This window comes from Uranotaenia lowii, chromosome 2 (genome assembly GCF_029784155.1).
Source record: "Uranotaenia lowii strain MFRU-FL chromosome 2, ASM2978415v1, whole genome shotgun sequence".
NCBI classification, from domain to species: Eukaryota; Metazoa; Arthropoda; class Insecta; order Diptera; family Culicidae; genus Uranotaenia; species Uranotaenia lowii.
This window is the reverse complement of record NC_073692.1, coordinates 136,877,279-136,892,115: the sequence shown is the minus strand read 5'-3', so window position 1 is coordinate 136,892,115 and position 14,837 is coordinate 136,877,279. Positions and strand designations below refer to the sequence as shown.

The 14,837-nt window shown below is 34.1% G+C and overlaps 1 protein-coding gene across 8 annotated transcripts in view; it reads left to right on the top strand.

Moving 5' to 3' along the window:
• The window catches only part of LOC129748707 (solute carrier organic anion transporter family member 4A1), a 116,587-nt gene that overhangs the window by 78,096 nt on the left and 23,654 nt on the right, over positions 1-14,837 (top strand). For all 8 annotated transcript variants that reach the window (XM_055743396.1, XM_055743394.1, XM_055743397.1 and 5 more), the window contains exon 5: positions 11,101-11,203. In XM_055743396.1, coding sequence (XP_055599371.1) covers positions 11,101-11,203 — 103 coding nt within the window. The remainder of the gene's footprint in view (positions 1-11,100; positions 11,204-14,837) is intronic.

The window sequence follows — 14,837 nt, the reverse complement described above, 5'->3', positions numbered from 1 at the left end:
ACGCGATGTTGAACAAAGTTGTTGGGCGGAAAATTTTCTTTAAACAACGCTTACAACGTTGCTTAAAAATTCCGCAAAAAATCATGGTAGAGTTTTGGACCAAAACGAAGATTTTAAGACCCCAGGGTTTTAGAAATTCAAAAATGACCCCAAATCGACTCAGCGTTACCGATTCTGCCTTTCAGCAAGGGTCGCGTATTTTTTTTAATCAATTTGATTTTTTTTAAACTTGGGAATGTGTACATAGTTTCAGAGGAATTGACCAAGGGTTATTTTATTACTGTATTTTTGTTGATTATCGTTATTGGCAAAAATATACATGCCTTAAAAAGCAAAACTAAAATCAATTATATTTTTTTGGAAAAGGATACTGTTAGGGCCAATCCCTGTAAACTTGCTGGTTCGGAATCACCGCGAAGGTTTTCGGACGTATGATAATTCGAACTTTAATTATCACATTACACAGGTGATAAAATCACAAGAAACATTTATTTTTAACCGAACGCTCTACGATACAAAATGGCCAAACGAAAAGTGGACTGTATTCCGATTATGACCGAACGCTGTGTGCTCTGTATTGATTCTAACTAAGCTACAATTGTTCTGGTTAACCCCAGCCTGCAATTACTGTTCTAGCCCAACGGCTATCGCTCATTCCTTTGCCCACACTAACTACATATACTACTGTGCACTCGCACTGCTTGTAATTATCACTGAAGATGCGAGTGGCGGGAATACAACGGTGGATGCTGCTGATGGCCTGAATAAACGACTTAGGTGTTGTTGCGCACGACTTGCGGGGGCTATTATTTGGCGCGAACAGATACTTTGACAAAACGCTGCTATTTCAACAGATTATGAAATGGTAACAAAATTTTTAATCATATTTACTAACAAACATCTTGCTATTTTAAGTCAAAAAAATCATACAGGATTAAATTAACCGAATAAATTTGTTTTACTCAATTTTATTGTATTCTCCACAACTCTAGAGAGAAAATAGAAAACAGTTAGTATTCCAAAGTTGTTTGTTCTCACGTGCCACAGACAGTATGAAAGTGACAAATATTTTTACAACCCGAAATAAAAACGTCTACCGATTGATCAGAATTTGCATCGAGTATTACACATTTGATGAGAAAAAACAGGCACCCAATCCCGTGAGGCGACGAAGAAAAACAAAGGAAGAGCAGTAAAAATATATTCCCTTCATAATTTCATTCAAATGCTTTTTTATGATCCTTCCTGGATGAGTCCATTACGAGCTGTTTGGTTGCCCAACCACCTTCTTTCTTCAACATCCGGAAACAAAAAAGGACCGAGAGAATCTTAAAGACAAACACCTCACCAAGAGCCGATTCCATAAACGCAGAAGTTATCCGTTCATGGATTTCCCCCAACTTTCTTGAACTTCCTTCTCCGTTCCTAGAGGAAAATGAAAACGAAAGTAGGAAGTCGACAGCATGATAGCAACAGTTTTCATATTCCATGGTTTCTAGTAAAGGTGCAGTTTCCGAGTTAAGTTTTTCTGTGCTCAACGTAAATTCGTTTCTGGTTCAAAACCAACCAAGCTACCCTACCGTGGGGAGTCGCAGATGTTTGAATGCATTTCCTTGCCGCGTTGGGCATTTTCCGTGTCGCAAGAAGCAGCGTGGAAAATTTTCTCCTCATATAATTTACTGTCCCCGAACTTTTATGGTGGGTCGGAGGGTTTCTCTGCAAAAACGTTATAACTGTGCTGTAGCTTCCTGGTAGGATTACTTGGGAAGAAAACAAGGGAAAGCTAACCATTATTGTGCGGGTTCCATGTGATCGATGTGCAGAGGAAGTACATATAAAGCCTCGGACTTTTCCCTCGGTACGAAAAGTGGCAATTTTCCAATCGAGAGCTATTGATTACGGTGCTTCCGGTATGATTCTGGGATGAGGGTAATTCGATTCGCAGAGGGGTGTTATTAGATTTACTCACAGGGCGCGATTTGGCTTAAGTGGCTTTGATTTAGTTTCCGAGAACGATGATGCAATCGAAGTCATTGTAGGACCACTTTGGTTGTGCTGAGTCATTCATAGTTGTGATTGAGAAGTATGTAGTTTAGCAACAGTTATGGTGAAAGGGATGGAAGCAACTGGTGTTTATGAGCATTGTTCTTTCAAAGTATGAGTCTTATCATGCAGACATAATTCTTATTACAAGGGATTACAAAAGTACTGGCTGAGATTCATACTATTTTTTCAGATTTTTCAAAAATGAAATTCCTAATTTTCTTGCCAAGAACACAAGTTTTAATTTGAAAGCCATTTTTGTGAAACCTAGTTCTTCTGTACAAATATAAGGACGTTACAAAGTTTTTTTTAATGTAGATCACTGTGATAGGACACCAACAGCGGACGAGCTTCTGGGGGTCTCTTTGTGTAAATGAAATTAATTAAAATATGAAATCACACATTAATAAAAGTCTACAACTATGATCGCAAAAATTAGCAAATTTTTCAATTTCATTCCACACAGTTTTTTATTTATTTATTTGGAGTCTTTGATCGTGACGTCATGCAGACTAAGGATCTTAAAATTTTAAATTAAGCTGAGTAACATACAATGCATTATTTAAAATTAAGTTAAATAGCGGATCGAACGTTTAAACATCGGATTTGATACGTTGAAGTCAAAAGGGTGGGAACCTTGTTGAAAGCATGACAGTATCGATGTAGTGGATGATTTTGACCGAAACTCGTTCTGCTCCTTGGTAGCCAGAGAATATTTTGATTGTCGCAGTTGTTTGTTCAGATGCCGTACACGAAAATACGTTGCAAGACTTCAGTGACAGAAGACCACATCTTTCGGAATAAGGTGATAAGCGTACAAAATCTCGGCAGGGCAATCTTTGCAATGCATAGCGGAGAAATTTCTCTGGATCCTTTCTATCCTTTTGATGTGAACGGATTGGTAAGGTGCCCAAACAGGTGCAGCCTATTCCAGGACACTTCGTACTAACGAGCAGAATTCTGTTTTGAGGGCATAAGTAACTTCAAAGCTCAGTGTATTTCGATGAAGAAATACACAGCTTTTGCTGTGGTTGATGAGATATGCTGTGCGAACAAGAGATTTTGATCGAAAGTAACTCCGAGATCTTTTATCGTTGAATATTTCTAATGTGGAGTTCCTAAGCGCAAGTCAAGCGCAATTGATGCTCTAGTCCTGAAAAAACTTATGTACATATTGACACCTATCAACATTCACTTCCATCCCATGCGTATCACACATCAGTTATATTTGTTCATATCCTCCTGAAGCGCAATGCAATCCACAATTGAGTCAATGACTCTAAACATTTTTAGGCGGCGATTTTTGATACAAACGACGATGGAATCCCATCAGGTCCGGGTCTTTTCGAGTGATCGAGCTTACCCAAAGCAATAAAATCCTCCTCAGTAGTGAAATCAGGCTGTGATAGCTTAATGTTGTGGGTAGGCAAAGATTCGAAGTAGGCGTCGTAACAGATTAGGGTTTACAAACGATACACGTTGCTGCATATTTTTTCAAAGGTGGAATTCTGCAAAGCCGAATATTTGTCCCCTAGTTTCGATAGGTGTGCTTTCTTATTATCCGTCTTTCTTCTGAAGTAGCGTTTGCGAGCTTTTCGGATCAGATTGCATTTTCTCCGAAGTTCAGAGTTCCACCAAGGAAGCTTATAAGGCTTACGGTGGAAGGATCGTCTAGGAGGTGTGTGCTCGCGTAGTATGCTATAAAGCTCACCTTAGAAAGCAGATACCGCATCATCGACATTCAGCTCTTCGAAAGCTGATTGCCAGTTTTTCTCATCTAATAATTCTGCAACCCGTTCGACGTTGCAATGCGTAAAAACTAAATTTTGTTTGAGAGGGCTCCCCGTGTCCATAGGCTCATTAGAACTCTACTCAAGGAGTAAAATTGATGGATGAAGATGACGGGCAGTGTTTAAAATTGCTTTGGACAGCAAACCAAAGCCTGCTAATGATAAAAAACTTGATAGCGTTTTTTTTGGCGTTTGTTGTTTAAGATGATTTAATGAGCCTACATTCAGAAAGAAAAATTTTCTACTCGCCTCTTAGGAATATATTGATGAGAACAGTGGTTTTCAAAGTGGTCCCTACCGCCGCTGGGAGGCGTTGAGAATCTACGTTGTCTTTTAAGGCTGAAAAACTTTTTTTCTGAGTGTTGCAAACCAATGTTCCAGCTTCAAGCAACCAAACATTTTTAAATTTTCAGAATTCCTTATAGAAAAAGAAAAATTAATTACACCCAGAACTATTTATAAGTTGACGGCTGCTCTTTCGACGCTTTGATAGTCATGTAGGAATTTAAACGGGGGAATAGAATACTAAACGTGCATTTTCCTGAAAAAATTAAAACAAAATCCAACGCTGGAAACTTTTTAGTAATTGAATCTGAAGTTTTTAGTTTGGTACAAATCAACTTGGTAATTTATAACATTTCAATATTTGTTGGGCATTCTACCATCCAATTTTGAGAAAATAGAAACCGTTTAGAGCCGCGAATAAAAAAATAATCTTATGATTTTTAAATTGATCACTCTTCACGATGATTAATGCGATAGTTATGCTAAAGAATAAAAAAAAAATAAACAGAACTCAAACACCTTTTTCATAACATTGTAAAATGGGTGATGTCATGTCAGAGATTAGCGGAATTTTCAACATCTAAGAAAAACTACGATTGAAAACCTGCAGCAAAAGTGAGTCTTTAACAAGGTTTTAGCGGAAGTATTTTTAAAAATTTCTAAGTAGGCTTATTCGAGCTCTGGTAATCCGAGCTTTCACGTAGCCCATGCCTTCGTTTTCATACAAAATCCATGTAAAGTTCTGTTTTATCACCTTTATATATTGTTATGGTATAAAATCATTGTTTTCGGCGAGTTTAAAGTCTTTATTTGCGAAAAACGTCGATTAATTTGCATAACAAAAACCATGCCTTCCCGAGCTATGCGCCTGGATGATATGCAAAACCAGAGCCAAAGGATTGAGTTTTGAATATATTTTGTGTAATCCGAGGTTTCACTTATCCGAGATGGTTCTTTCCCCGCGGGGTTCTAATGTAAATAAAACTTGAATATACCATTCTACGGGGAAACCATCCATGTTGAAAAGTTGGATCTTCAAAAGGGGTCGTTCGCCTGTGTTTACATGCTTGAGAAACTGAATTTTCATAAAATAACACATGAAAAAAAACATCATTATCATTTGATGATAAAAAAAATATATGGCTAAATCAATTAAAGCTAAGATGATGGGTTTAAAGTTTTTTTGTGTTATAGGATGAAAAACCAACCATTCAAGGGAAATGATTTTAAATTTCTATAAATACAAACCTCAAACAAAACCTTAAAAGGACTAACCAAAGCGGACATGGCCAAATTTCGTATAATGATGAATACAAAGCTTCTAAAATTTCGAAATGTGTATCGACTCAGTTTGATTTATATTTAACTAGCTGACCCGGCAAACTTTGTTAAGCCTGTAATTTTTGAGTATTTTTTTTATATTCTAGTACTGTTCCTTAGTCAGCCTTCCTTTTAAGTATATAAAAGCTAGTGGATACCTTTGTATCAGAATAAAAATTCAGAATTATGGATCGTATTCGAATTTCAAAAAACCGCTAATGAAATGGAAAATATCATACATAAATTTATAATCAAAACCGGCAGTTCGTGACACAAAAACGCTCATACGATTTGCTCTAATAACTTCGCTAACTTTTGTTCAGTGAACTTATTTTCTTGTTGAGGTAGCGTTATAATAAAGTTCTGCTAATGATCAGTTCCGGTAACTTAAGAACGCTTAATCTATCAAGTTTCAATTTAGTTTAGTCATCATTCCTATTAAAAACTCCTATCTGATAAAGTTTTTTAAAAATGTTGAAGATTGATTTAAACAGAAAATGTTTTTTTTGCTGGAGTCGTCATAAATAGAGTTGTATTTTCGATTTGTGTTAGCCTCTGTATTTAAATACATTACAGTTTTCTTTAAACATGGTCGTCAGAACAGAAAAATTAAAAAATGAACCCGGAACATTTAGAGAATAATGAATATAAAATTAATTTTTATTTTTTTTAAATATTTCAAATGTCTTTTTTCGGACTTTGCATTAAATACACTAATTGAATCTTATTGTGAATTTACAGAGCTGAGTTTGACAAATATTTAACAATTCAGAAAAAGTTACTATTCATTTCATTTTACAGCAACACTTTTCTAATGAATATAATGTTTGAAAATGTCTTCGAAATTTGTGTCATCATTATCTTTTTTTCAATTTTCAGTTAGGGATTGGGAAATTGCACTAAAAATTAAAGAATTTAGAAAAAAAGAATTTAAACTTTCTTGTATTTAGACTATTTTTGTCTTAACAGGCAAACCCTGAATGAAAGCAAATCTATTTTGAGTATTTGGAATAAAAATTCAAAATATTCACAAATTACTTAAATTTATAGTTTATGATCGTAAGATAAGAAACTGTAATCCAGACAGTTAAATTTAATTCTGAATTTTATTGTTAATTTGAATCAATATTTAAAAATTGGCTTTATGAATCTGGATTTTCAGTTATATTAAAACGTTAATTTAAAAGCTGGATTTTTGTTGATCTTGATTTTTTTTGGTCGAATTTAAGTGTTTATATTCTATAATTTACTTATGCTTGACAGATTGTTTTTTTAGATCTTTTATCTGGTACGAAACTTTTTTTTGTATTTTTGTGTATTGGTTCAGAGTTTTCTCTATACTAAAATGTTCGAAATTTTAGTTGGCATGCTTTTTACTTAAAATTTAATTTTTATATTCTTTCAAGTTTTTAGTACTTATTGATATTATTGATTACGATCCTTTTTTCTGACATTTGAAACTGAGAGTTGGATCTTATATCAAGATAAAGTCCTATATAGCGAAATTTTCAAATATTCCGATAAACCACTGCGCATGCAAAGTAGTGTGGATTTTCCAATGTTTCCTGATCCTCCAATTCGTTTTTATAGTAATGATTCAATTTACTTGGAATCACAAAATTAATAACCTTCAATTCTCAAACTAACTGGATAAAATCAACAAAAAATAAATTAAGGTGATCTTTTACCAGTTATATAACTTTTTATTGGTGTTACTAAGACTCATAAAAAATGATTTGATAATGAAATGTTTCAATTCAATCTTATTAAGTTGTTTTGAGTCTATTGGAAATTTTACAGCCATATTTCTTGAGTTGCTAAAAGAATATGACATTTAAAAAAAAATTAACGGTGAACGAACAAACATCTTAGAATTGCCTTGATTCTGATGCAAAAAATTACAAATTTTGTCAATATTCTTCGCACAGGCTTTGCTTTACTTCGTAGTTGCGGAACTCTATAAGGAAAATCACATCCAAGTATCCATTTTACTGGTGCCACGTGAAAAGTACACTTGCAACAAAAATGGGCGCCAAAACTTCTTATAGAGAAATGGATGCACATCAGTAAGCCTTGATTGCCTTTGGCGCCTTCCTACTCTGGGTGATTCGAATGAAAAAAAAAAATGGAAATTGGGTGCCATGACTTTTATTTGATACGAATAAAAACTAAAAATTAATTTTCAAATTCCACAAAATCATTTTCGAAATTATCTCTCCGTTGTGTTATTCTTCGCGTGAAGACGAACACAACAAAAAAAATCGCATGCAAAACGGATGATCCAGTGAAGAGTTTTGCGTGTTCGTACATTTATGTATGGTCTGTCTCTCTCCCTGTTTTATATGTATAGATAGATGTGAACCCGAGCAAGACCGGGTAAAATCAGCATGTTTAATAAAAAAATCATAACTTTTTCTAGCATTACCTATCTAATATTTTGCACGAGTTTGCTGCGAGTTCGGTGCTGCGCAATGTGAAGTGTACATACAGTTTGGGTTCTCGGTCTTTTGTAACACTACGGCGCACACAGGAGTAAATGCACCTAATAAGCGATTAAAAATTATTTGCGGACAAATAGTAAACGATAGACATTTGATGTCTTCACAACATTTTAATTTTCTTTGAAGATCTATCGAATTCTTGAAAGAAAAAAGTGATATTTCTACCTGGAAGGGAAATAAAAAAAAAATTCCTTAAATAATTACCTAGTTTAGAGTCTTAATGTCTTCACAAAAGTTGCAGATTTTATTATTTAAAGAAATTTTGTTGAAGACATCATCAAGATCGCATGGAAATAATAAAAGTTACGAGCATTTTGAAAATAATACAAGTAATTTTGTGCTTTTCAAATATCTTTTTTAGTATACGATTTACAAACTTGGTATATTTGAGAAAGTTGCAATGTGCAATGTTGCAAATTGCATGTGCAATACATATTTCAACAAAGACAGGAGATATACTTCAAAATATCCGAAAAATTCCTTTTCAGTAAGTTATAGCCTTAAGAGTTCGGCGGAGTTCGTATAATTTTTTGAGTGGGTTTTGTTGGTCAAGTTATTGGCTTGCTATTGATCTATAAATTTAACATTAGTTTTCGATAGATTTTTTGCCAACTAGCAATCAATAATGAGCTTTTTCCTCTAGAAACACTTAAAATTCAAAGAAAAAAACCCTCAGTTTTTTCTGTTTTTTAGAAGAAAAAGCTATACAATAAGAATAAAAGTGATACGGGTAATATGTAGAAAGCTGTAAGCACTTACTCGTGATTACTTGAAAGAAGATTTTGATCACTTTCACTCTTCTGACCATCAGCACCTTCAATCATGATCTCTGAATTTTGGTTTCACGAAATAAAAATACAGCGAAAACCCGATTTTGTCACACACCGATTTTGTCTGCCCCCGATTTTGTCTACCCCCGATTTTGTCTCATTTTTTCACCCGGTTTTGTCATCATTTTTTATTCAACGCAAAAATACTAAATATCGCCTTTTTTCATTTCCGTTGAACATCTTAGAGTTGAAATCATTCTGAAAGGACAATACTGATGGATGATTACATCGATATTGAAAGTGAAGATGATTGATCAGGGACGTATCAAGATTTTCATACAAAAAAGTCTAGTTTTATACAGGTTTTTTGTTATTACAATTTTAAACTAAATCAAATTTGTTGAATACAATTATAACTAAATATAATGGTATAAAAGAACATATTCAAGTAATCTTAAAGCTGTGTTTTATTTGTTTGAGCTTTCTTCAAAGCAATCTCTCTGATACGTTGCAAGTAGATGACATCATCTAAAGAGAGATCTGAAGCATCAGCCCAATCAACTATGTTGTCCAACATACGTACAGCTTCAACATTATGATTCTTGAAATTTCTAGTGCTATATCCGAAATTTTCAATGGCTCCAATGATTCGAGGGGCTCGTTTAATGCTGACTGATCATCCAGCGTCATGTTCAGAATTTCTTCATCCGTAAAGCTTTACTTACATATCTCTCCTCAGGGTCCTGTGGCAAAATAATTTCATCGCGGTTGTTAACATCAATCAAAACGATCAAGGGAACAGCATCTTCGTGAACGAGTTTGTTATTTAAAATAATTACAATTTTCTTCCATGACTACTGGATTACTGTACGCTTTATTTCAATCCAATCATCGTGCATCCAGAAACATAAATCGCTCAACGTTATGTTCTTCAAGCTTTGACCGATATCGATTTCGCGAGCCATGACATGTAGCAAAAGATTTTGACGATATTTTAGTTTACAGTTCTGAATTACGTTCTGGTCCATGGGTTGAATCACTGCAGTCAAATTTGGAGGCATAAAAAACGGTTATCAAATCATCATCGCTTTTAAGCTCACCATTAGTATGATGTGCTGAGCAATTATCCAGTAACAACACAGCTTTAGGAGGAATAGACATTTCGGCGAAAATTTGCGTACTGCTGGTACGAAGTCCTGGAGGAACCAGTTTTGGAAAATCATTCGAGTTATCCAATTTTTAGAGACGAAATGTGTGACAGGAACATTAATTTTTTTTTGATTTTGATTTAAACGGATGCTTTGAATCTTATCTTCAGTAAATTATAACCAAAAGAAATAATTAGATCATAAGGATTTGAACCATTAAAGATAATTCAATTTTTCTGATAACACCGGTCGAAAAACGGTGTTTAAAGATGCGTAAAACCAATATTGTATGATGTTTTGATGTAAAAAAAACCTATAACCTATAAACCTATAAACCCATGTCAAAAAAGGGAATATCTACTACAAATCCTCTACACTGTTTTATAGGGATAATATACGTTTTTTGCAGTAATTTATTAGATAATGACGGATTAAAATCATTTTTTCAAAATCTCCCGATTTTATCACTCTTCCCGATTTATCACTCTAAAATTCATCATGGGGGTGATAAAATCGGGTTTTCACTGTAGTTAATTAAATATAAATACATAAGTAAAAACATCTTTTTATTAATCCTCTATACTGCATATGGGTCGATGCATGTCCTCAAAGTTTTTATTACTTTCTTTAGCTTAATTCAATTCTATTTAAAGGTACATTTATTCCTAAACCTGCGCGGTGAAATTATCGCCTGCTCAATATTCGAATGGTGTTTTTAGCTCTTATTTTTATTCCAAAGTGAAGTGATTTCAGAATTGCTGACAAAAATGCTTCAAATTAAAAAAAAAAAAACAGAAATGTATTTGCAAAAATAAAGATTTACTTTAGAACGACCGAAATTTCAATGAATCTAACATTTTGATGCTATGGTAATTAACTTTATTAAACCAAATGGTTTTCCTCATATGTTAAAATTTGGAACACGAAATTTAAATGATTAATTAAATTCAAGTGGTTGAATATTAGGTAACTACACAGAAACGCTATCATAAAAATGTTTTTATTTTGTTAATTAAAGCTGGATATGATTTTTTAAGATAAAACTCGTAATGTGTATTTATGTGGCCTTCTTACTCAGAAGAGTTTCTAACCAAGATAGTTCTTCGGAGTATTTTTTTTCCTTAGCATGTTGCATGATTTTATGTCCCCGATGTGTGTGTGGCAAGAGTGACGATTTTAATTAAGATCCCAAAGTCCTATACGTGTGGCTATACGTTGCAATTTCTTCGTCTGCTCATTTCAGGAATTTACTACACAATGGCCGTCGTAGGTCCAGCTGCCGGTTATGTGATTGGTGGCCAGCTGCTGCTATTTTATACTGACATGTTCGTGGTGGATTCCTCGGTGTAAGTATATTTTGTACGGGCGTTCATAAATATTGTCTCTCGTTAGAAGTGAAGAATTTTCGGATGACAGAATTTTGGGGCATCCTATCCAAAAGCATTTCAAAACGACGTCGATTTATTTGAAATTTCTACAGTATCATCCGTGCAATTGACAAACTTATCCAAGAGTATGGAACGCCTTATGTAGATGGATCCAATTTTCGTTCTTCCGAAACTCGGCGTTGATGAATGATCTGTTTATAAACCATTTTCTGCATTGTTGACATTCATTCACACCTTCTCCAGTAAAGCATGCATATTTCCTGCGTCGTTCTGGCCCATTTGTTCAGCGAGTTTCTTCAGCCACCATACACACGTGGCACTTGCAAAGAGAGTGTTGGAAAAAGATGTGCGGAGGCTTACAGTTTTCTTACAAGACATTTATATTTGCATTCCCAGACGCACGACGGCGCTTTGTGGGGAGCTTGAACTTCATCTAATATTAATAAATGTAAATTGCGTGAAAATATCTCCAGGATGTAACCACATTAATGGGGCGCATCATCGGCGTGAAACGTTCTCTAGAACAATTCGGCCTAGCTTGTAGGTTGTAGGCGGTGAGGCTGCGAGGAGCCAAAGCAAAGGTGGTAAATCATCTTTCGCATGAATCTAAATTGTCTCAGCCCAGGACCATTTCCAGGCTTGCAGAAAGGTTGGAAGAATCCCTTTGCCGGAATCTTTCCACGCCGAGATCCACGGAAGCGTTTTGCCATCGGCAACATAATATACACAGCATATTATATGGTTGATATGATTCAATAAAGGTTGTATGCCTTTTCGCCACTTTGTGGCCATCCCGTCGTCGTTTGTGTGGCTTTTGGCTTGATGTGGCAACCGAATTCCGCTGCAGTCAGTGATGAAGTCGTATCCGTGTACGGTGTCAGAGAGATGAATTTCTGACGTACACCAACTGGCTTCAACCCGCTGTTGGTCCAAGTCACAAAACAGAACACAGCCCTTCCTGCTTTGGGGTTAAATACCACTGAAAGCATAAAGGATGATCATCCCCGGGCAAAAGATTTTGGTGGATGGAGAGCAATCTTTACGGGTAAGAACGGTATATTTTGAAGAAAAAAATCCAGGGGTAGCCTTAGAAGACGCGAAGATTCACGATTGTTGGATCTCGTAAAAGTTTTCCATAAATTTTTTTTTCACATTCTTTTATGAGCTGTTTCACCTTTTTTCATGATCAAATCGTTTCTATATAAAGGACAGCCAAAATTCAATAAATATGCAAAATTAAAAATTGTTACGTATTTACAGAACCTTCCTTTTGTTGACATTCTTAAAAAAGCATAGTGTGACGTCTTCGTCTGGCATGGGAACAGTGAAAGCTAGAGGTGATATAATGTAGCCACAACATAACAACAACTGGAATGCACATCCGTCAAGGGGACTTCCGTCAAGAAGCTTGAGGCAACATTCCGATCTGTTGAAGTCTTGAACCGACACCGGTGCAGTGATTCAGAAGTTTGTTTATATTTTTGCTGGTAAAACGCAAGAAAAGGGATGCATTAATCATCCACTGTGGAAGGTTAAGGTTATCGCACAACCGTTTGTTGAAAAACTTTGTGAGCATTTCTGATTGAAAAGGTCACTTTAAATAAAATTGAGGGAAAAGCTAGGTTTAAGAAATTCTCTTATGAATCCTTTCCTTATAACCTCGCTATTCTGGTTTTTGAAAAAATCTACTATGGAAATCCTTTCTACAAACATGGAAATATCTTTATTTAATCAAAACTTATCTATCAATACAAACCATGACCAGTTTTGTGCAAACCACTTGTTTTTTTTTTCAATTCATTTAAAATATTATGTTGGTTTTGTATGGAAGCATTCACACATAAAAGTTGGAAGAGAATTTGAAATCTGTTAATCATCTCATTAAATCAAAACTATGTGTTCCGTCGTTGTTCCGAGTTTGATTGATGATTGATGATTTTACAAATTTTCAAAAATCGACCAATAAATAGAACTTTAATATCTAGTGAAAAAACGATAATTTTGGAAAATTGAGAAGGAGGAAGGTGGTGGGGTGTGCTGCACACACACTGAACTAAAAGAAAAGAAGAAATTGAAACTACTTCAACCCATTTTTACATAAACTTTTTTCGATATCTTTGATAAACTTCAGTATACGAGTTTATATTTTCCATGCGAAAAAATCTTGATAAATGATATTTTATAGATGATTTTCGTATTTTCTATAGTAAAGTTAGAAATACAAAAAAATTGACTTATGAGCTTATTAAAAAATGTGACGTTGAAAATATTTTTGATTAAATTACAAATACACACTTGTTATTGTTATTGTTATTGTTATTGAATAGTCGAACATTGAATGTAAGTTTTCAATCATTTATTTTTCTATATCTCCTTCATATCAGCCAAGGCAACCACAAAGAAATTTTATGATTTCATTTTGCGTTTTAAAAAGCAAATATTTGGGATAACTTTATGACCTAATAAATTTTAAACTGATTTTAAAATTCTGATATGTTGTATTAATAATTCTGTTATGTTTTTTTCTGAATAATGATTCGGAAATATCAGGTTGATTTTATCAATTCTACAATTCATTTTTTTATTGTAAATTGACGTTGAAGAATTTTATTCCTTAATTCATGGGAGATAAGGGCATAACGAGCACCCAGGGCATAATAAGCATTCCTTCTTTCTACAAAAGTACGTATTTTCTTAAACTAATTTTTATGAGGATTTGTTTCGTACTACCTATAGTATTAATTTTTCAGGAAAAATATTAAATAATAACCAGCTATTTTCTCAAGTGACGAAAATATTATAATTTTTGAGCATTATAGCTTTTGTGATCTTTAAATAATCTTGTTCTGAAATGTACGCACTGCAACATGATTTACACATTGTTTCTCAATAATCACCATCATCCATCACCCCGGCAGAAAACGCTCATCGTGCCTCGATTAATGGTGCTTATACTGCCCCAGGAGGGTTCTCATTATGCCTCTACAGTGACTGGTTTTCAGCTTTCGGCAAAAAAATTTAAAATACATTTTTAAATGTTTTTTCTACTTTTTCATTAGATAATAGACTATTTGAGTGTCTGAACACGAAACAATGATGTAATTATTACATATTATAGCTGTTCTCTATGGTAAAATAAGCGTTTTCTTTAAGGCGGCCATTAAGCCCTTATCTCCCCTATATTTGATTCTGAAGCCTTTAGACACTATAGTTTTATTTATTTGCTTGTAAATTTAAAGCTTTCGTTCTAGATTTTAAGCCGAAACGAATTAAATGAAATTTTAAACGTTTCTTTTCGAATAGAAACAAATTTTCAGCAAAGAATGTATGGAAAAAGTGATTTTTTGTATTACTTAAAACACACATTATTCCCAATTTTTTTAAACCAATTTTTAAGAAATAACTCAAAGGAACAGCATTTTTGTGCCAAAGCTTCTAAAACTAATTTTGGAAAATTTGGTCTTCTTGTATTCAAAAAATTTGTCAGAATTTTTAAATTGGTCAGATTTGGATTTATTCGATCTTTGATAACAAAAATTTATAAATCTACATGGAAACTGAAAGCTGATATAAAATCAATTTACTATCCATC